This window comes from Fringilla coelebs (genome assembly GCF_963513975.1).
Source record: "Fringilla coelebs genome assembly, chromosome: 5".
Classification (NCBI taxonomy): Eukaryota; Metazoa; Chordata; class Aves; order Passeriformes; family Fringillidae; genus Fringilla; species Fringilla coelebs.
The window spans coordinates 21,962,720-21,986,063 of NC_140033.1; the positions used below are offsets into that span (position 1 = coordinate 21,962,720).

General features: G+C 38.3%; 1 protein-coding gene across 1 annotated transcript; it reads left to right on the plus strand.

Moving 5' to 3' along the window:
• Positions 1 to 461: 461 nt before the first annotated feature.
• SLC13A1 (solute carrier family 13 member 1) lies at positions 462 to 22,378 on the plus strand (the record flags this gene model as incomplete). Its single annotated transcript, XM_084205431.1, has 15 exons — positions 462 to 560; positions 2,338 to 2,466; positions 3,211 to 3,347; positions 7,215 to 7,402; positions 7,986 to 8,043; positions 8,133 to 8,199; positions 8,694 to 8,857; positions 10,455 to 10,574; positions 11,762 to 11,860; positions 11,950 to 12,051; positions 17,795 to 17,898; positions 18,783 to 18,892; positions 19,566 to 19,727; positions 21,996 to 22,133; positions 22,232 to 22,378. The coding sequence occupies 15 exons, from the start codon at positions 462 to 464 to the stop codon at positions 22,376 to 22,378; spliced, it is 1,824 nt and encodes a 607-aa protein (XP_084061557.1).
• Between the last annotated feature and the right edge of the window lie 966 nt (positions 22,379 to 23,344).

Sequence of the window (23,344 nt, forward strand, 5' to 3'; positions counted from 1 at the left end):
ATGAAGAATTTTTAATTCTGTTCAATAAAATTATCTTGCTTATGATTTCACATAAATGCCCCAACTGGTTTTTATGTAGCATATATTTTTGTATGTTATAAATTTTGACTTCCTGCGTAAGTCAGCAGTGCCTGGGAGAGCACCAGAAGGTTTTATTTTTCTGACTGTCTAGAACCTGTTGTAATTACATAAACTTGTCATGAGGAAGAGCAGGAAGAGAAAGTCCCGAGAGGGCTGACATCTAGCCTTGGTTTAAGGCACACACTTATCTTATCAACCTACTGTTAATAAACTCACTAAAACAGTAAAGACCCAGATTTAATTTTAACTTGCTTTACTGGCCTGCTTTAGCAATGGCTAAAGGTGATAGCTTGGAAAAATATTAATCAGAGTCAGCTATTTAAAGTCAGACATGTTTTTTGGCAGTTTCTTCAGGAAAGTTCACCTAACAGCCATCAACCATGAAGATTCTTAGCTACCTCCTGGTTTACCGAAGGTTCCTGCTCATTGTCCTCACCCCACTGCTTTTACTTCCACTTCCACTTATCATCAAAACCAAAGTAAGTGACCTGCTTGGAGAGATAATTATTTTGCACCTGTACGTAAAGATTGAGATTCCCAGACCTTTTCAGATTAACAGAATCACAAATAGTTTGAGTTGGAAGGGACCCTGAATGAATAATGATATTTGCATTGTGATTATTTTTCTGTCAACTCAGTGTATTTTCACAGAAATGTAGAAAAGACAGCTTCAACATAAAATTCTGTACTGGATGCATGAAGCTCAGAATCACATATTTGTTTTCTAACATCTGGAATATAGTAAAAATATTGTTATCATTATTATTTTTTGGACCCTTTTAAACAGCTCTGTATGATTGACTATGGAGATGAATTGTCAGGAAAAGAGTTGCAATTACTTTTTGTTTAATAAAGGATTTTAAGTTTATCACATTTTGTGTTGTCTGATAGGAAATGACTGAATTCAGTGATCTGACAAATTCCCTCTAGTTCCTAAATATAGCAAAATCTATAGTTTAGAATTCATTTTGAAATAAATTCTGGCATTCACTAACTCTTGCAACAACTCCAATCTGATGTAACAGCTATCTAATAATGGGATTAGTGACTATTTGGTACAGCTCTGATGCCAGCAGATTGAAATGTAATTCTGTGATGTGTTATCATGTGTGTGTTATACATACCATGTTTGAAAATACATGAAAATTTGGTTCAGAAGTCTTTGCATCACAGTTAGATGGTGCTTACAGTGTGCTTCACACTGTCACATCACAGTTCCAATATTTCAGTTTCCTTTCTGAGAGGAAACTCATGGGAAATTCTTCATGTGGTAGGACTTAAGTTAGATGAACCTTTGCTAGGTGAATGGATGTTTTCAAATTGTTTCATACATAACCCAAAATAAATGATAGCCACAGCTGACTGACTTAGGTTTAATATTGATGTTTTCCACTCAAAAGTTCCAAGGGCTGCATCATTAAGCTACTCCTTTCCCAGTACAAATCATCTCTGCTGTTGTTGAGTAATTTCATACCCTAACCAGGGGGACTAAGAGTTCCAAATCATTTTCTTTAAAAGAAGTAATATAAATTAAAAATTACACAAAAGAGATTTCTAATACTCTGGAAGAAACTAGATTTAATTACCTCATTATATTTGTCTGGGGCTGCATTTTACAGACAGCATTGAAAATTACTATCCTGGGAGGAAAAAAAAAGATTAAAAAAGCAAAAGAAAAAAAGTCTTAGTTTTAAGGAGTTGAAACAAAAGACACTCTAAAATTACAAACCTGAAAAACAATAACTATGTTTCTTGTCAGTATTGCATGATACCTTTTTTGTTAGATTATATCCTTGCCTTATTGCTACTGATGACAAAACTTCAGGAGAGAAAACATTTGACCAATTATTGACCGCGAGTACTCCTGGAGTCTTAAAGGTTTGCTTACAGATGCAAAATGCTTTTGATTTATAGGAATTCATGGCATGAGAATGCTCCAGAATGACCTAGAAGGTGATTAATTTTCCTTGAAGGAACAGGCAGCTGACTTTTTTCCCACTGTTCCTGAGTGATAGAATTGAAATAATTTTATTATCTCTTAGAAAAAATTCTCTACACCCATTTTACCGACTGTGTTTCATATCTCAGAAGGAATATCAATAGCACACAATAACTACCCTAAATGCAGATCTTTGACTCATACTTTTTCCAGCTGTGGGGAATCTCTCTACTGATGGAGCTGTACTTTTTGAACTGTGATTTTTTTCCCCCCTGCATGATCAACTCATGTTGTTATTGGCGCCTTTTGTATTTTAGGAAGCAGAATGTGCATACACCTTGTTTGTAGTTGCCATCTTTTGGCTCACAGAAGCTTTGCCACTGGCTGTTTCAGCGTTGCTCCCTGCCTTTATGTTCCCATTGTTTGGTATAATGGGATCCAAGCAGGTAACCTTTCTTTTTCTCTGTTTTATACTGTGCGTATCAGGAATCAAAACTCCAAAGAATGAAACAGATAATGTTGAAACCTGTCAGGCCAATGCATGGATTTCCTGAGTACCAATCACAATAGCTCTGCCTCAAGACTTGCTTACATACTTTGTCTTCAGGACTTGTTCACATTTTTTTAATAATTTCTTTAATAATTTCTTCTAGATAGGGGCTCAGTGTTTAGATGCCAGCTGATGGGAAAATGCTAGGTAGCTATGAAATATCCTTAATATGACAGAGGCAAATGCCACAATAATTACACCACGTGCAAACTGCTGACTATACACCTCCATGCCAAAGAGATGAAATCACAGCTAATCCTAATCCAAGTCTAGGCTTAAAGTGTTATTTTCCTCTTGGATAGATAAAAAAAGTAACAAAAAGAATATTTAATTGCTGATTTAGTATGCGTGTGAGATGTGACTGACAATTCTGGATTGTTCTATCCAAAACTTTATTTTTTATTTTGTTTTAACCATATGCATTTTAGTCCATTTATCCTTGAATCATTTGGTTAAATGTATTTAATAGTTCCAATGACCTAATTTTAAGAAAAAAGATTATCTTTATTTATTTCATAATATAATCTTGCTGATTTTTTTCATTAAATTGGCATTACTAAAGGCTAAAAGAAATTCACGATTTAATTTTTAAAAATGGGTTCATTTTCCTTTTTTGTTTTTGTTTTTAATTTTGTTTCAGGTAGCTTCTGCTTATTTTAAAGACTTTCATCTGCTGCTGATTGGAGTAATTTGTTTGGCAACGTCAATAGAAAAATGGAATCTTCACAAAAGAGTGGCTTTAAAAATGGTGATGCTGGTGGGTGTCAACCCTGCATGGTATGTGCTAAACAGTGTCTTGAAGGATAATAATACTTGTGGAAATCTATGTATTCCAGAAATAATTGCCTACTGCTTTTTCTACAGTAGAAATCCAGCCTTTCTTTTTTACTCAAAGCAGATATTTAAATTTATATGAATGGTTTGTAGGTGACACTTTAATATTTTGCTGAAATCCTAATTGAAAGTTTCCTGCAGTGCTTCTATTCCTAATAAGGATCCTTCTGAACAAAAAGTATGATTAGATTGTAAATATATGGGGGTCCCATTTCTTGATGGTTGTTGGAACATTCTCACCCAATGCCTACAATATAAAATTTGTTCTATGCTGATTTTTTTTTTTATTAAAATTTTGGACATTCCAAAAAATACAAAAATAGTTCAAATACACAGTGTGTGGGGGGGGAAATCATACAACTAAACAGGTGGTAGGGAAGGAAAAACACATTAACATAATGTCTTTACTTAAGGTGTCTTCTTTTGTCTACATATGAAAAAAAAACAAAAACCAAAGGATAGGTACTTCCTCAGCTGGATGAGGTGATAAGGTAAAAGAAATCACACTCTCTGCTTACTCACTATCAACATATATTTTTGGAAGGGAAAACTCTTGCTTTGCTTGCTTTACAAACTTGCAGAAGGGGTTTAGGCTGACAGAGGCATCTGTCAGCATTCAAGAAAGGCTGCTCAAAAAATCTAGGGAGCAAATTTAGCTTCCCAGAATACATCAGGCTCGTGACACCTTGCCAGGAAGCAGAAAGGAAGCAAGTGGTCAGAAAACCAGAAACACCAGGTCTAAAAATTAAGATGCCTCTTAAGTGATTTAAATAATGACACTTCATAAGAATGCTGGATTATTTCTATTCATCAGTAATTTGACTGACCTAATTTTAAATATCACATGTATTTTGATTTATTTCTACCTCTTTTGATAGCTGGCAGCTTCCTGTTTGGAAAAAATTCTCCTTACATACTTGTTCCACTGCCTCCCATTATCTTAAGCTGTACTCTTGTGCTATGCAGGTTTAGTTTATTTTGACTTCTCTTTTGAACACTCCTAAATTCCCATCTTTTAGCTGAAAGGTTGAAAGGGAAAACACAAGTGGATGATGTGCTGTGCTAAGCTGAACGCTGCTGGAGAACTTGCTGTGTGAACAGTCAAACCTGAAGCCAGCATCTGAGGATAACTAAAAGCAACTCCAGAGTTGTAACCCTGAGGAAGCATCCTTCTTATCTATCATATTTCCTGGTCATGACAAAGGGATGATAAGATTATGATGGAATGATCTGTGAAGGATGAAATGATCTGTGAAGGTAGATCTGTGATCTACCCACCACTCAGCATCTGCTGCTCCCCAGCTGTGCCCACGGCAGGCACGGTGCTGCTCCCTCCTCAGCTGCCCAGGCAGCCTGTGCACACTGCAGCCTCATCCAGCCAAGGCAGAGATATCACTGCACCAGCCCTCTGCATCACAGCTCATAAAAGGTGCAGCAGTGAAAGTAAAATAGCAAGAGACTTCTGGATTTTCCATTATATATCCTCCTGGAAAAACTGATGTGTTTCAGAAATATGTGGCCAGCAGGGTCAGTACTGGTCTCCCAGTACTCAATGCCTGAGGCTGTAGCTCTAATCCTGTGCTCAGTTCTGGACCCTTCACTACAAGAAAGACATTGAGGTGCTGGTGCAAGTTCAGAGAAGGACAATGAAGCTGGTGAAGGGTCTGAAACACAAGTCTTATGAGGAGCAGCTGGGCGAGCTGGAGTTGTTTAGTCTGGAGAAAAAGCTTCTCAGACCTCATCACTGTCTACAACTCCCTTGAAAGGAGGCTGTAGCCAAGGAAGGTCCACTTCTTCTCCCAGGTGAAAAGGACAAGAGGAAATAGCTTCAAGCTGGGCCAGAGGAGGATTAGATTGGATAATAGAAAAAATTTCTTTAGTGAATTGTTGGTCAGGCATTGGAACTGGATGCAAGGGAAGTGATTGAGTCATCATCCCTGGAGGTATTTGAAGATGTGTAGATGTGGCACTTCAGAACAAAGTTTAGTGGTGGATTTGGCAGTGTTATGTTTATGGTTGGACTTGATGATCACAATGGGTTTTTACGGCCCAGATTTTTCTGTGGTCCTGTAAAGGCTTTCTGTCATTTGAGCTATGCAGTAAGGTGTGCAGACTAGCAGAGAAAGGTGAATATGTCTATACAGCCTTCAAGGGTAATAAAATACTGATTTTTTTGCACTACAAAAGCAAAAACAGACTTTGTAGTTGGATATAATGAAATAATTATCCAAGATTTCATGCACAATATTTTTTAATAATGCCACAGAGTAAATAATGCAGAAAAACTGTGCCTGAACAGAATAGGATAAATTTTATTATTTTGCAATAATTTTTAGAGTCCCTCAGTAGAGCCCATCTACTGTATGGAATTGTATGGAATGGTCACCTGACCATCCATTATAGCTGACCATGAATCCATCTCACGCTGGAAATTTGAAATGATGAATAGTTTTGGAATACATTAGTGAACGTCTTAATTTGCTTTTATTTTTAAATCCTCTTGCAAGTTCTACTAAAATGGCATTTTCCATTTGAATGGAAAATGCATATTCAGTGTGCTTATTCTGAGCCATATTTTCTGCATAAGAAACAATTCCTCCTCAACTTCTGTCTGCGGACCTAATACAAAACGACCTGAATTAATCGGTTTTCTGATGACAATTTGTGCTGAATCAGGTCTGTGACTTGCTGGTCTACAGATCATTTCATCACTGCAGTTAAGAGCACACAGGAAAAGACAAGGTTCCCCTACCGAGAAAAAATCCAGTTTGAAATGTTGTTGCCATTAGCTGAAATGAAAGGCTATAAAAGACATTTTGATGGTATTTTTACATCATCAAATAATGTTTACATGATTTTTATATAATATCTATACTGGCTTCATGTTCCAAGTAAAATGGACTTTTTTGTGACGCTTTGATCAAGGCTGCACAAAGAATTTTACAAATTGCACAGAAGTTTTCTGATGGAAAGGTGCAACACCACCATCCCTCCACTAAGTTCTCTTGCTGTGATGATGTATGGCAGGTGTTTAATGCCAGTGATAGCACCTTGGAACAGGGATTTAAGAGGACTGTTCCCATTTCCAACTCCAAGAAATGCATGAAAAACAACATTGTGACCTGTATTCTAAATTTACAATCCAACTTCACCAGATATGACATGGAATGTTTGATTTTTCAGTCATTGATGCAATTCAGTGTATTGCATTACTAATTGTAGTAAACTTACAAAAAGTTGAGCCAAGACCAGATTAAGGAGTTGTAATGACCCTTCCCTTTCCCATTTAATATCAAAGATGGCATTTATTGAAGCCCAAATGATGCCCATACTTGGTGCTCTGAATAAGAACTAAGTTTTGTACCGCTTTCTGAATTTTTAAGATTTCTTCCTGTAACAATTGAACTGGTATATCTAGAGAACTTAACAGTCTAAGTGAGAACTCCAGGGTTTTGACCTAGACTGTACAATATGAGATTAATAGCATCAGCAGCATAGGCATTTTAACTCTCATTTGAATTTGTTACATGCATGGTGCTCTTTCTTTAAAGATAGCTCAAATACAGTATAATTCTGGAAATAAATATTATTGCTTCTGCCTTTACTTTAAAACATATCTGGACCTCTAAAATATGATAATTTCAGCGTCTTAGATCAAGAAAAGTTTAATTCAAAAACGTTCTCAGAATTACAAGCTTAAAATTTTCAGTGTTTCAACATTTCTGTTGACAAAGTTCTCATTTATATTAAATAGACTTGATGATAGGAGGTGTTACTGTAGCAGTCACAGACTCTCCTCTCCTATTCCAGGCTTATGCTGGGTTTCATGGTTAGCTGTGCCTTCTTGTCAATGTGGCTCAGCAACACCTCTGCTGCTGCCATGGTGATGCCAATCGTAGAAGCTGTAGCTCAGCAGATCATCAGAGCTGAAGCAGAAGCTGATGAGCTGGAGATGTCCTGCTCTAATGGCTCCATCAACCCAGCCCTGGAGCTGGACGGTAGGCATGCTGCAGCTCTGGCTTTGCCACCTCCCTGGGCAGGAGGGAACACAGCAAGTACCGACAGTGCCAGGGAAGTGCTGGCATCATCTCGTGCTTCACTGTGAGACTGCTCTTGGATCACTGCGCGTGAGCTCTCTCATGATCACAAAGATTAATTAAAACTGAACAGGTGCAGAAGGTGGCAGCTGGATGAGAGGAGGGGAGACTGGCTTATCAGCCTCTCTTATCAGCCTTGTAAGGTGGCTGGAAGGAAATATGACTCCAGGCTGTAGATACGCTATATATTAGCACAGGAAAAGAGCTCTTTAAGCTATGGGGTAATGTGGGAAGAACAACTGAATCTAAACTGATTACCTTCACAGTTAGATTGTAAATTAGGAATACTTCTCATGAGAAGATTCAGATTCTGAGGAAGAGGAGTCATGTAGGAGTAGGGCACAAATCAACTGTTTCTGAGATTGGTGCTTGCAAATGTATTGATGGGATGATGTGAAGTAAGTGCATGGGATGAGATGTTGATGGAGCCTTTCCCGTTTTACTCCCTTAAATGCTTTTCTGTCTTTGTATCACTGTCTTCCAGAAAATATAGGAGAATATGAAAACCCAGATGGGAAAGAGAAAGAAAAACCAGTTAATGGGTAATTGTTATTAATTTAGCAAATTCTGTTCTAAGAATTCATATAAATAGAATATCTGTTTGCTACAATACATGCCTTTGTTTTTCCAGATATAACAACAATATGGGTAGCACTATATGCACAGTTGAAAAGGAAAATGAAAAAGAAAATGAACAGGTACTTAAAGGGTCTTTTTATTATGCAGTGAAACTTAGTTTTAACCTAAATTGCACTTCTATGCCACACCAAAAATGACACAGGTGGTAATGAAGCTGGTTACATGTGAATAAGAAATATAGTCAGACACATGTACACACTTTTTCTTGTATAGCTATTTCATCACTGGTTTGTCCTCCCATTTTACACAAGTTAGAGCAACCTCACCAGAGTACAAACTCTATATCAGGTGTCGATATATCATTGTCTGTATCAATCTATACAGAGGCAGTTCTGTAAAGACTAAGATCAGGGAAGGGACTTCAGGATTTGACTCTGCCTCCTTTTCCCTTACATGAATAATTGCATTACCAGTGTAACTGTGAACCAAGCCACACTGCAGACAACTATATTGCCAGTAAATTGTCTGGTTCTTCTGAGGTATCCTCAAATTCTATTTTTGTGCCCGATGATGAGCCCTTCTTATACATTAATTAGTGTATATATTTTCTAAGCAGAACCTACCACCTGCTGAAGCAGAGAGAAAAAGCAGAAAGGACAAATACAGTGGGATTTTCAAAGTGATGTGTTTATGTGTGGCTTATTCTGCTACCATTGGAGGACTGACCACAATCACAGGAACTTCGACTAATCTGATTTTTACTGAGCACTTCAATTCGTAAGAGACTATATTATATTATTTGTATTCTTCTTAGTCCAGAAGTTTAACTTTCCTTCTTGAGCTCTCACATGGCTTCCCTATAACACATTAGAAACCTTGTCCTTTGATTTGATATTATTTGATTATATTGATTTTCTTAATTTTCTTTTACTGAGATAAAATGAAATTGCATATTTGTATTTGCCTTACACGGGCAAAGTCTGTAAGATCTGCCAACACATGCAACAAGATAACCATGGTCTGGTTAACTAATACTTTACTACTTCAGTAGCTGGAAAAAGATAGATTTTTCTTAGAAGGAAAGCAATACTTGGCACGAACAGAACAATCATTATCTAAAGATCTGTTATTAATTTTTAAGTACAGCAGGAAATAAGTTCAGTCTGCTTAGCAAAGAGCATCAGGAGACTTTCAAGAGGCTAAGTACGGCTGAAATGAGAAATCTGGGCCCACTAATCAACAAAAAAAGCAGATAATTTCAAGGCAGTCTGAAACTTCGCATTCAATGGAACAGTGTTTTAAGTTTTCCAAAGCATTTTCTGATATGCATTTTCTTTCTGAAGTAGAACTGCTTTGAAAAGAAAATTGTCAAATTTCGTTCTAAACCTCTTGGAATCCAATAGTTCTTGCTGATCGTTTTTTTTATTCTGCAAACTACCATTGTCAGTAGTAGTCCTACTCAAATTCTGAAATAAAACAGAATAAAGCAAAATCCTTTTTTGTCCTCCATCCACTGTTTTGTATTGCACACGACAAAATTGTTGAAGACTAGTTACTGATAGCATTTGTAGAGTTTGTCTGCAAAGGGTATACTGTTATTGGAACTAAATCGCTGTAGAAAGAGTATTGTTAAAATCAATCACGCTAGTATGTTTTCCAGAGGAAATAGGTCTAGAGAATAACTCACTGTGTCCTGTCCATCCTTGCTTCAGGCAAGACCTGTAGTAGATAATCCAACAATAACAGATAATCCAACCAGAACAAGGTAATAGATTATTTTTAAAAAACATTTAAATTGACCATCCATTCTACCTGAGGAATATTTGCTCTGTAGATGAAGAATACCTGACTTCAATATTCAGATTAATAGAAAAACTTACACAAATATTCATCCCTGTACAAACTTAAACAGTACAAGTACAAAACTAAACGATAGAAGTTTCAGTGTTGCTTCCACTGTTGTCTTCTACATTCATTGGAGCTTTTTCATTTGAATATATTTTCTTGTGCTAAACTCTCATCTCAAAAAATTCCTTTCTTTCAAGTTCTGTTTCTTTCTAGTCCTAACAGCCCTTAGGCTGTGCATGGCCCTCCCTCGCGTACTGAACTCACTTTAGACACACCTCAGTCAGTGCCAGATCCCCAGACCTGTTGCTAATCCTTTGCCCAAATAACTGGCACGGCTGATGTCTGTAGTGGTCGTGATGACCAGGAAGAGGATGGGAGGGTGAGGCAAGAGGATACCACAGGCCACCTTATGTTGAAGTCTGCTGCCAGCCAGAAATATTCTCCCACAGAAGCTCTTTCTGGTAAATCTCACAATCTCTTCATACCTTTGCAAAGGTGAAATAAATGTTTTTTTGCTTTCATCCAGACGCTACCCAGATTGCCAGTGCATCAATTTTGGATCCTGGTTTATCCTCTCCATCCCCATTGCAGTAATTATTCTGCTGCTCTCCTGGCTCTGGCTGCAGTGGCTTTTCCTTGGGTTTGAGTAAGTGAACAGTATAATCAATAAAACTAAAGGTTATTGATTTAAAAGATTATTTGTATCAGGAATAAGTATTGCATCTTAGTTTAATAGGCTCAATAGGAAGAAAATGCAGCAACAGTGATTTTGTGACCTTGGTTGGTATGGCTCAGTCTCCGGATGGACAAGAATTTTCTAAATCAAGATTCCCAGACTATTCAGCCCAGTGTGAAAAGTCCATACCACAAATGGGTATACTCACTCCTTTATAATATACACACATCATCATTAATTAGTGCATGTGTGCAAGACAAAAGAATACTGACATCATATACATTATTTTTTACTGGAGGAGTTATAGGAATACACCCTTTATTGGAGTGAGGCATTGGTTTGAATACTTGAACAATGTCTGTTATAAACTGGATGACTGTATTTGTAAATGTGAGGTAAGAAACTCCTGCTTTTCCTAAATCTATGTGTGGTGTATGGTAGGATTTCAGTTTCTCCACTCAGCTTGGGCTTCTATGATTTTGGAGAGGACAATACGTCTTTTGGGATGATTCTTCAAAGCCTTTTTCTCCATGAGTTCACTAGCGTCTGGAGAGATAGGTGGGACACAAATCTTCCAAAATTACATGGCTACTTGTGGTGCAAGACATGAAAAGTGAGACTAGCTTTAAGCAGACAGAATCATCCCATGCTTACCCCTCTATATGTGAACATTTATGGTTTCATTTTTCTTTATTGTTTTGATAATGTTCTTTTTAACATTGTATAAGAGACTTATCCAAGAATGAAAACCTGGCTGCTAGCAAGTACCCTACTGATCAATATGCAAGCTGCTCATGTGAGAAAAACATTTCATTCAATAACAAAGTAAAGCAAAGCCGTAGATTTAAAGAGACTCTCATTAAAGACAGTTCTATATTTGATTCTTTCAATTAGTTCACATGGTTAAAGTTTCATCCTTCCCAGCCAAATTAGCTGGTCAATAACAGGACGCATTTTGTTGCTGCCTCTGTCAGTTTCCAACTGGGCATTGTCAATGAATTCCAATATGTTTGGTGTGTGATAATGAAATGGAAGATCCTGCATTGTAAAGTGACAAATATACATTTGTCAAGTGCTATTAATAACTGGAAAGGTGGAACACTTTTTTCTGTATACACTAGTATCTCATCATTCAATATTGCTGCTTTACATTCCAGTTTAAAAAACATGTTCAGGTGTGGCAAGAAGAAAACAGCTAGAGAAGAGGCCTCATCACAGGTGATTCAGGAGGAGTACAAGAAACTTGGACCAATTAGGTATTGCAAACTATAAATCTGCAAACAAGAGAAGGTAAATCTAAATGTCGATTCAGGGAAATTTATAATTCATTCTATTTTTGTTATAGCTACCCAGAAACTGTTACACTTCTCCTGTTCATTCTAATGACCCTCCTGTGGTTCACCAGAGATCCTGGCTTCATCTCAGGATGGTCTTCACTTTTCCCAAAGTAAGTGATCTCTTTTAATAAACCAAAAAGAACTGTATTGTGCCTTAACTATATACCTTCTTTTCTTACCAATTTTCAAACGTTAAAATACTTTCAATATTTCAGAAATATGCCAGGCCAAACTTGTTGCAAACCTTTGTAGTGTATACAGAAGATAAACTCCAGCAACTTCACATCTATATGTGAGCAATGACTGAAATGTGTAAAACCTGTTATAAGATAAAATAAAGTGCCTCCTAAGAGGGATTATTACTAGATTTTTGGCTTAATATGGTGAGGGAGAATGCAGAACAATTGATGCCAAAGTACCCCACTTCCTCACCAAGTGTGAAATTAAAAAATAAATCAGGTTAGGATTTTTGGATCTACTGTCCTTAGTGACAGCACTCTTATATGCATACAGGCCAACATCCCCTGCTTTGACAGCTGAAATTAATGATATAAATTGCTGTCCATTCATACACAACTCCCTTAAAGTCATAGTTTAACTGAACACCATAAAGTCAAGAACTATGGTAGGGTTTTTTTGCCTTCTGCTGCAACTTTTCCAGGATCATCTGGATTTCTTTCCCTAAGTAATCAGTCAGTCTTACAGGAACCTATATTACCATGATATCTCCTTTTCTCTTGCTGAAATTACTGTAATTTCAGTTCTGTTTTTCTGTGATAAAGTTTCAAGTTTTGCTCTCGAGTGGTGGGAAGTAGTTGCAGGATTGGGACAAGCGGGACTTAATGCTGTGTAAGTCCTTATGGGTTTAACATTTATTACTGGCTATCCCAAAGGCCAGTTCTAGACTAGAAGGGTAATTTTCCATTTTGTTTTCCTGTGTGGTTGTGATAAATGACATGTGAACACATATCACTCATGTCTTCTCTCTTTAAGTATATTTCCACCACTTGCACACCTTCCCAGTGCTCTTCCAGAAAGTCTGGGAGGGAGTGTCACAAGGAATAATTGTAGCACTTTAAAGATTTAAAGTACAACACAAAATTTTTTGGGCAAAAAATACCATTTAAAAGTGTATTTAAAACTAAGATTCTTTTAAAATTATTTACTTTAAAATGATTTACTTTAAATCATCAGGAAAAAATTGAAAAAGAACACTTGTTTTTCCCCTATAACAGCAGAGCTGATGATTACTGTCTCATATGAAACACTATACTCTTGAAGGGGTTTTGGAGTGGCAACCTAATTAAATGATCAGCTAGCTAAGCAATCAGGCTGGGCTGGCTTCTCTTCCTGCTTCCTACTAACACCCAGTGCTCATCCAGAATTGTTTGAAGAGCTGCACATTAAACTGAAATACAGGCACTGTAAAGATCCTTTCAAATACGGGACTTAGGGTTCAAATAACTTTTTTTTTTTCACCTATTTGAAGCTGGTTATCATTGTCTGAGGATTTTGTTCATTGGTAGAGAAAAACAGAACATTCTGGAAAATGAACAGGGTTACAGGTTCTGCACAGGGATGCTACTTTGTGTATACCCTCTAATGTTGCCCTTGGAAGGAACTGCAAGCATGTGTCATAGCACATTAGGCCAAATTATGTTGTAATTTGGGAGAGGTAACCTGAAGAGAAACAAAGCTTTCCTTATGCACTTTAAGAGGAAAGAATGCATTTCTAACTATTCATACCCTGACTATTTCTAGATAAGTTTAGTTTATCAATCAATTATATTAACAGGCACAAAACCAGTAAATTAGGTTAACACTTTCTGAGCAACAAAAACTCCTCAGGGAAAATAAAGGAGTGGGGTATAGGGTCAGCACAGGTACAGCTGTGGGCAAGTCATATTCTTAGAAGTAAAACCCAAACCAAACAAGAACAACCACAAAGAAATCTGAGGGAAAAAAACCCTCAGGTCTTAGGAACTGTATTTCTGACACTGTGATGTCCAAGAGGCTTGTAGCAGTGCACTGAACTGCAGACTACATCTTACACACCTGTTCCCTAAGGCCCCTGCATATAAAATTGCTGAGTGTTTTGGACTAAAGTACAGAGATAGGGATGTGCATAACTTCTTTAAGTTTATGGTACAGGAAACACCTATAAGGAAATATTCTCCACCCTTACAGAAATGTGATAGCACTTGCTTTCCACAGGGTTTAATCCCACAGTCTCAAGAAAGCCTAAGGGAAGTTCTGCCACCTCAAAAGAGCTTTTTCCTTCTGAAAAGCCACAATGCTGCCCCGAACTAGTGAGTGTGTCCTATTAGGTGGGAATTGCAGCACCCTCAGGGTCTTAAACCAGAAAGGGCTGTCTGATGCTTTATTCTAGCATGCTGAAGATAGAAAGAGTTACACTGTTCTGTGTGTTAAACCTAGTATGAATTTACTTTATCAGAACCTGAATTTCCAGAAAGAAACCACGCTTGTTGTTAGGGCGGCAAAGCCCAGGTTCCTCAGATTTTGGAATTTGTTAATTTCCTTGATAGTCATGTCTGTTGTTAAACTGAAAAAGACAAACATATTGCTTTCTGTCGGAATATGCTTCCAGATATCTATTTTTGTCTTACTCTGTTGGATTAAAAAACTCTTCTGTGCTTTAAAAGTGGATGTATCTTGTGATTGTGTCACCTTATAAGCTTTGCTTGACAAACTAAATTAAATGCTTAAATCTTTGTTTCAAACAAAATTCCTACCACTGTCACCACCCAGGCTCATGCTATCAGACCCTTGTGTGCATCCTCACGTTACTGAGTACCCCTCTAGTATGCAAACATTGATGTTTTTGAAATCCCAGCAGAAATACCACTGTTTGTTTATGCCACCTTCATACTTAAGAGTTACTTTGAGTTACTTTTTGTACTGTCAGCAAGTTTTAAATGCACATTTCTGCTGTAGCAGTATTGAGTAGAGCCCATTATTTCCAGCTTTATCAGATGCCTTTCAAAAATACATTACCTCTACCACTTTATTTATCTTAAGAAAAAAATGTATATTTATTAAAGACTAATCCTTCCTTTGCTGTCCTGCCCTGCACCCGTTACCTCCTTCTTTGAGCAGGCGGCAGGATGTTTTAATAAATATTGTATAACACCACAGAGAGAAGCACAGGGTAAAAATGCCTGTTTCCTCCCCATCTGTTGACAGCCCATGATCACACATCATTTCTGCTACAGCAGTTTCCTTCTGTGTCCTGGTCTGATTCCAGGCTGCCGGGTATTAGCTTCAATTAGAGGAGTTCCAGGTTGGCCTTTGGCCTTTGGGTTTATGAGCCTCATAAGAAACAGAAAGTTCAACACTGAGCTGCTGCTGATTACAGCTGATGTAGGCAAGGTAGGCTTCCCTCACTCTTCCACAGATTATTGCCTGGATGTACTGTGGTTTTTTCTTCATGATTTATTGCTTTCTTTACTTCTAACACAAGACCACTGTGTCTTTTTGTCCACAGCATCTTCTCTAGAATGATCTCGGAGTAATTTTGAGATCTCTTGAATCAACAGGTTTTTTTCTTCCTTATAGCATAATCAGATTTGCAGTCTTATAAGCAGGTAGACGTTGTATGTGCAGTTGTATTACAACTTGGATAAATAGGCTTTTAAAAATGTTTATGTCAAAATCTGATAATGATTGAAAAGCTTCAGTTTGGAATAGCATCATGTGTGTGTCCTCATAATAGTTTGACTGGTGGGAGGATGTTGTGTGTGTCCCAAGCAGGTTTTTTGAGAATGGTGTTTTGTAGCAGGAATACTAAGTTTGTGAGCAAAAAGTTGCACTCCCTAGCTCAACTAAAGTGCAAAGTCCTGCACCTGGGGAGGAACAATCCCTGCAGGAATGGGGCTGCAGGGCCCCCTTGACAATGTTTAAAACTACATGGGAGGGAGCACTGAGGAAAGAGTCGCGCTCTTCTTAGCGCAGCTCAGTGACAGGATGAGAGACAATGGGCACAAAATTAAACTTACAGGTTCCCTCCTGAGCATCAGGAATGTATTTTACCTGTGATGGTGACCCAGACAGGTTTTTGATTTTCCATCCTTGAAGATATTAAAAAACTGCCTTAACATAGTCCTGGGCAGCTGGCTCTGAGTGACTCTGCCTGAGCAGAGGGGGTCGGACCAGACAACCTCCCAAGGCCCCTTTCAAACTCAACCATTACGTGAAAATGGAGCTGCCTAGAGGAAAGTGACAGCACAATTGTTCTCACTTTCCATCAAAACTTCTAGCAAGCCTTAAAAGAATGTAGGATAGGATCCAAGAGGAAGAGATTTTATATCTCTAGACCTGGTGCATCTGGTCCTAGGCTAAAGATGATATACAGGCAGAACCTCCTGCCTTAAGAAACCAGAAAAATATAGTAACTTTATTTTTTTTTCCCAAATGTATTTTCTATGCAGGCAGAGACTAGGAAGCAGGAGACAGAAAATATTAGAGAATTGCTTCAACTTCTAGGGCATATTCATTTTGTGACAGTGTTAGCTAAAATTATGCTGGTTTTGGTGTAAGTCAGGTATGCATATTAAGGTTGTGTTTGAATTTCACCTAAAAAAGCAAAGGATTAGATATTTGTAGCATATACCTGAGATAATTGTTTTTTGCTTTCAGTGAAAAGCTCTAGTTCAGTACAAAACATTAAGCTGATGGGAAGATCTGATGGGAAGTTATTATTGGACCTGCTGTAGCTGAATATTTAGAAAGCATATGGTCTGAGACTGAGAGAACAAATATATTGGTGTGTTGGTTCAGAAAACCTTACAGAAGAACTTGCAGAAAATAGAAAAAAATAACAAGCTTTAAAAAATTATTGCTTAGCTTTCTTCAGTAAAATTTCTATTCATTTTAATGTGCATCTTGACTGAAATAAGACAGACTGGGATATGTCATCAGCTAACATTGATTAACAGGCTTGGGTGTGTTAAAATGGCCTTACAGCTCAGCTTGGCACCTTGCCTGATCTTGGGGCTACTCTTGAAGCAGTTTAAGACACAGTAGTGCAAACAGTTCTTAGGTACTGGAAATGACCAAAACAAACATGACCCTTGTGACTGTGACCCTAGTAATAACAGCAATAGGAGGATGAGAATAAAGTTCTGCTGCCTTTCCTCAGCTAGAAAATGCCCTTTGTGGGTATGCACTGTGTTCTTCAAGGCCTCTAAAACTGAATCTATTGCAGAGCCTATTAAAATTATTAAATTTATCATTAAACTGTGAAAACTAGTTATCTAAGCATCAGCTACTCCTGAATATGCACCTCCACTAGCTTATTTCTGTGTGGCAAAATAACACATGCTTAATCAAGATGTTTATTTATGAATTTATAAGGCCTGCACCAAAAATTTCTCTAGATTTGAGGAGCTGACCTTGATTGTCCGCCAGGTACCCACCCAGGGACTTTGTCACTGGCTCTCCTCAACAGGACAGGGGATAAAATAAGGTCAAAAAACTTTTGAGTTAGGATAAAGACAGGGATATCAGTTACCATTATGGGCAGACTTGATATGGGAAAAATTAATTTAATTGCAAATGAAAAATAGAGATGGATGGTGAGAAACAAAGACAAAAAGTAAAGCACTTTCCCCTCATCCACTTTTTTCCAGGCTCAACCTGACTCCATTCCTTATTCCTCTACCTCTTTCCACCACACCTAATGGTGCAAGGAATGAGGAATAGAGGGTTATGGTCAGTCCACAGCAGACTGTGGACTTCCCTGCTACTCTATCCTCTTCCTCTCTCCTCCTGACTATCTTCTCCTGAATATATATATATATTTATGTGGTTTTTTTCTTGTTGACTTCTCCATAGATATAAAAGCTATATTACGGATTCAACAGCTGCCTTAGTGATAGGCCTCCTGTTCTTTATTATTCCAGCAAAAACATTGCCTAGGACATCGAATGGAGAAAACAGTTGAGTATATTTTGCTGTCGATTTTGCTACAATAAGGTATCTATGATGCTACTGCAAATGTAACTTATTGCACTGGTTAGAGGAATGTCGTTAAATACTAATGCTGAAGTCTTAATAGAGGGTATAAAGCACTGGCATGTAGAGCATCCCTGGCCTGGAAGTGAGTGCCAACAATTCTAAAATGTGAGCAGCAGGAACTAGTGCTGTGCAGGAAGCTGCTACCTGCACCCACGGACACCAATGGAAACCACCTGCCCATTTACTGCAATGGGCTTTGAAAGGGGCTGCATGGAGCAGGGCTGGGCTTATGTTTGAAAATGTTACTGCTTGATTAGGGTACCCTATAAAACCCAGAATTGTACATTAATTCATTTTCCTGCAATTTTCCCTCTTCAAAATTGATTTTTTGTTTAAAGTACGCCTCTGGCTTATCCTCTTTATGCATTCAGCTGAAAACAATGGGATCTAGGAGTTCACAGAGAATGGAAGGTCAGAACCTGAATGAGTCTAAGTGAAATAGCAAATGCTCAGCAATCTGTCTGAATAGTACAGTTTAACTGAGTAAATAAAACTCATTGGTATCCTGCAGCTCTCTTCCATATAGGGAAGGAGGGGAAAGGGGCCAGTGCTCCACTGGTGGAAACCATCACAGCTGTAATGTCTCCAAGCCATGACAGTTTTCCCCAGCTGAAGATCTGTCCCAGGAAGTGCAGGTTGTTTCTGTCAGAGACTTGTTTGTGTTACAATGATGAAATGAAGAGCTTTTTGTCTTTGAATTTTTCCCGACTACTTCCTCAGGGCAATTATTTCAAGAGCTTGTCAAGATGTTTTTAAATGTTGGTTGGGGGGCTATATATATTTTTTATTATTTTTTTCTCTCTAGCCATTTCTGGTTACGTTCCACTGATTACTTGGAAGGAATTTCAGTCATGCATGCCCTGGGAAATAGCTATTCTTGTTGGTGGCGGGTTTGCACTGGCAGACGGCTGTGAGGTAATGCAATTTATAGAAGATACTGAACAAATAACGTGACCCAATCAAGAGCAATTCAGACATGCAGTGAATTCACAGTTATTCTCTTGTTTTAGCGAGTTATTCTGTAGCAACATTGAACAGGATAAATGTGATGAGTATTCAAGATGTTCAGAAAGCAGGTTTAGAGAAAAAGAAGTTTCCTATGTCTTCCAAGACCATGCACAGTGATGACTACTGTTTCTTATTTAATTTACATCTGATGGGGGCAGGGGTTATGACAACACACTGTTTCCTAAGCCTTAATGTCACTGAGATAATTCCCATGTGGAGCCTGATGGCAACTCCAGTAAATCAAGCAGCTTTGGACCTAGACTCTGGTTATGAAGACTAATATACTCTTATTACCATTTTCTGATTAAGACTCCTCTAACCATCTCAGAGATGCAAATACAAATAAATGGAATATAGTTTGCATGAGCTCCTGTAGGGCACCTTAGAATTGGAAAAATGGTCCTAAAAATATGTGGTAGAAATGTGGAAAATATTTCAGATTTTTCTCTTTTACCTAAATACTTCACTATTAGCAGATAAGTTCTGTTAATATACCATTTAAAAAAATGTTCCTTTCTAAATGTTCCTTTCTAAAATGTTTCTTGCTAAACATAATCATGTTCTCACGTTCGTTATGCAGGTTTCAAAACTTTCTGCATGGGTAGCAAGTAAATTGACCCCTCTAGGATCATTACCCTTGTGGCTGATTATCCTGATATCCTGCCTTATTGTCACTTCAGTAACAGAAGTAGCCAGCAATCCAGCTACCATTACGATCTTTTTGCCTATACTATCTCCTTTGGTGAGTATAACAAGCTTATTTTTAATCAGAATCTACTCTATCACCTATGAAGTAATGCAGCTGCTCAAAGAAGCAGTTTTAAAATTCTCAATAAAATACTTCTTGCAGGTTTTTTGCTGTCCTGTATTGTGCATTGGATATTTGGTTGCTTTAGCTGTTTCTAACAAGAGATGCTGAAAAATTAGTAAAATTAGATAAGAGTTCATTTTATGATTTAAACCCAGATGGGTGTGGCAACCCTTGATTGCCTGTAGCAGTCAAGCCACAGGCAGCTGCTCGCTCACTCCCTCATCAGAGGGGTCCTGGACAGAACTAGAAGGGGAAAAGCTAGAAAACCCATGGGTTCGAATGAAGACAATTTAACAGCAGAAGCAAAAGCCCCATGTGTAAGCAAAGCAAAACAAGTAATTAATTCACTGCTTCCCCTGGGCAGGCTGCTGTTCAGCCATCTCCAGGAGAGCAGGGCCCCATCACTCATGACAGTTCCTCGAGGTAAGAAGTGCCACCACACCAAAGTCCCCCTGCTTTATATACTGAGCATGATGCCATATGGTATGGAATATCCCTTGGCCAGCTGGGGTCAGCTGTCCTGACCATGTCTCCTGCCAATTCCACCCCAGCCTCTCATCACTGTGGCAGTGACAAAAATAGGAAAGGCCTTTGCTCTGTGTAAGTACTGCTCAGCCAGAAGTAAAACAACCCTATATTGTCAACACTGTGTTCAGCACAAATCCAAAACCTACAAGCTACTGTGAAGAAAATTACCTCAGAAAATTCCAGTACAGTTCAACATGTGAAAATTGATGCGGTCATTATTATTTGTGAATATTTGAAGCTCTTAAAAGGACAATTCTCTTAGGGTTTCTTCCAAACTGCCTCTTCAGCAAAAATGGGTAACACTGCAGGTTGTCACAAAGAGAAGAGAGGGCTAATAGATGTGCTTTGTATGTAATTCACATTTCTTCTGTCCTTAGATCAATTATGTTCTTTCTTTTCATCATCTTGATCAAAACATCTGATTCTTTCTTCTTCAAAACTTGTCTTCTAGTCTGTGGCTTTTCCTTCTGGCCAGCCTTGACACATACTAATGCTTTTTCTCTTTCTTTCAAAGAAATGTTACTCCTCTTTTCACAGAATTACAGAATCAATTAGGTTGGAAAATATTTGTGAGATCATCATATCCAGTCTTTGACTGATGACCACTTTTCCAAATAACCATGACACCAAGTGCTCCGTCCCATTGTTTTTTGGACACTTCCACAGATGATGACCCCACCATCTCCATGGGTAGTCTATGACTCCACCATCTCCATGGGGAGTCTATTCCAACAATCCTTTCACTAAAGAAATTCTTCCTCATGTCCAACCTGAACCTCCCTTGGGGCAGTTTGAGGCCATTTCCTCTTTTCCTATCGCTGGTTGTCTGGGAGAAGAGACTGCCACCCACCACCCTCCTTCCAGGGAGTTGTAGAGAATGATAAGGTCTTTCCTGCCTTTCTCCAGGATGACCACCCCCAGCCCCTTCAGCTGCTCTTTATAAGGACTTGTGCTCCCAACCCTTCCCCAGCTCTATTGCCTTCCTCTGGACATGCTCCAGCCCCTCAATGTCTTTCTTGTAGTGAGGGGTCCAGAGCTGGACAAAGCACTCAAAGTGTGACCACAGCATTGCTGAGTGCAGGGGGACAAACACTGCCTGGTTCTGCTGGCCACACTATTGCTGATACAGGCCAGGATGGCAATGGCCTGCATTGCCCACCTGGGCACTCACTGGATCATGTTCAGGTCCCACCAACCAGCGCAGCCAGGCTCTTTTCCACCAGGCATCTTTGCAGCCTGTCTGCCCCCAGCCTGTGGTGCTGCCCACAGCTGTGACCCCAGGGCAGGACCTAGCATACAGTCTTGTTAAACCTTATTAATCCAGCCTGTGCAGATCCCTCTGCAGAGCCCTCCCACTCTCCAGCAGACTGACACCCCCCAGTGTAGTGTCATTCACAGCTTTACTGAGAGTACATGCAATCCCTTCATCCGGATCATCAGTAATGTATTATATACAAATTCAGCTTTATCATCTTTCTTGCAGTGTTTTTGCTATTTGTGCCTGTGCTGTGCTCTTAAAAAAAATTATTTAACAAAAAAGGTGTTTTCTCATTGTTTAAACTGGCAGTTCCATTCACATTTTACTTGTGTTAATATAGGAAGTTCATATTTCTGTATTTAATTTGGCAAATGCATCCCTTGACAGCTGTACTCTTTTTCATTTTTTGGTAGGCTGAAGCCATTCATGTGAACCCACTTTTCATTTTGATACCTGCTACCTTGTGTACTTCCTTTGCATTCCTGCTTCCTGTTGCAAACCCAGCCAATGCCATCGTGTTTTCATATGGTCATTTAACTATTATGGACATGGTGAGTTTTCAGAAAAAGTCCTAAAAGGGGATTTTTGGCATTTAAAAATTTTTCTTCATTGTCTTAATGCATGTTTCTGCTTTCTTATTCCTCTTTAGGTGAAAGCTGGCTTGGGCATTAACATCATTGGAGTTGCTGTAGTTATGCTTGGGATTATGACATGGATAGTGCCTATTTTTGATCTCTATACTTACCCGAGTTGGGTTCCCAACATCCCATCTACAAATGGCACTGGGCTGCTGTAAAAAAAAAAAAGTTTCCTTTTATTTTCTCACATGTGGTGAGTCACTTAAAATGCTTTCAGTCATCACAATGATAAGGATCTACATTACTATAAATGCTGTATTTCACAGTCCTAGAGACTGATGATCCAGTCTGAGAGTCTAATCAGGAAGAGTGCTAGACTTCCTAAAGATCATAGTTATATCAGGTTTCTAATCTAGTTCAGCTAGTCTGAATTTTTATATCTTCATGTTATGAAGGAAAAAAAAAAGTGCGTAGCCATTATCACGGGCAATTTGCCCCCATTCTCAGGGTAGCAGAATAATGAAATTTAGATTTTATTATTTCAAATAAAAATCCTTGTTATTACTTTTTTGGGGGTTGTCAGAGAGCATGTTGGTTTTCTGTTTTCTAGATTCAAGCTCTGTTTGAAACAGTGTTGATCACAAACAAAACATCAGGAAGGGGAATGTCTTGAACCCATAGTTTACAGACCAGTCAAAAATGCACAAAAAATGGAGAAGGGTGACATGACCACTTACACAGCACTTTATCTATTAAGCACCTTGTAACCTGGAAGGAGAATGCCTACTTCAGCATATGTTTATGCTATGTCCTTCCAGGATCTCACTAAAATATGTTGTTGCTCTTGTAAAAGAAAAAAATATATACTTCTCTGGATAGACCTATATTGATTGATCTGAGTTGATCTGTACAACTTATCATCATACCTCTCTGCCAAAAGTAGATATATCTCCTTGAGGAATGAAATCATAGGACAGTGATGAAGATTTGACAGTTAATCTGTCAGCTGAGTGACTCTTCACCAGGAGGCTCATTATATCTGCAGGGCAGGTGGCAGTTTAAGGTTACTACATTGTGTTAATATTGTAATGTTCTAAACAAAATAGTGTAATGTGGTCAGAATGTAAGTTGGAGTTCAAAGATATCCACAAATAATAATGTTCTATTTGGTTGTTATACATTTT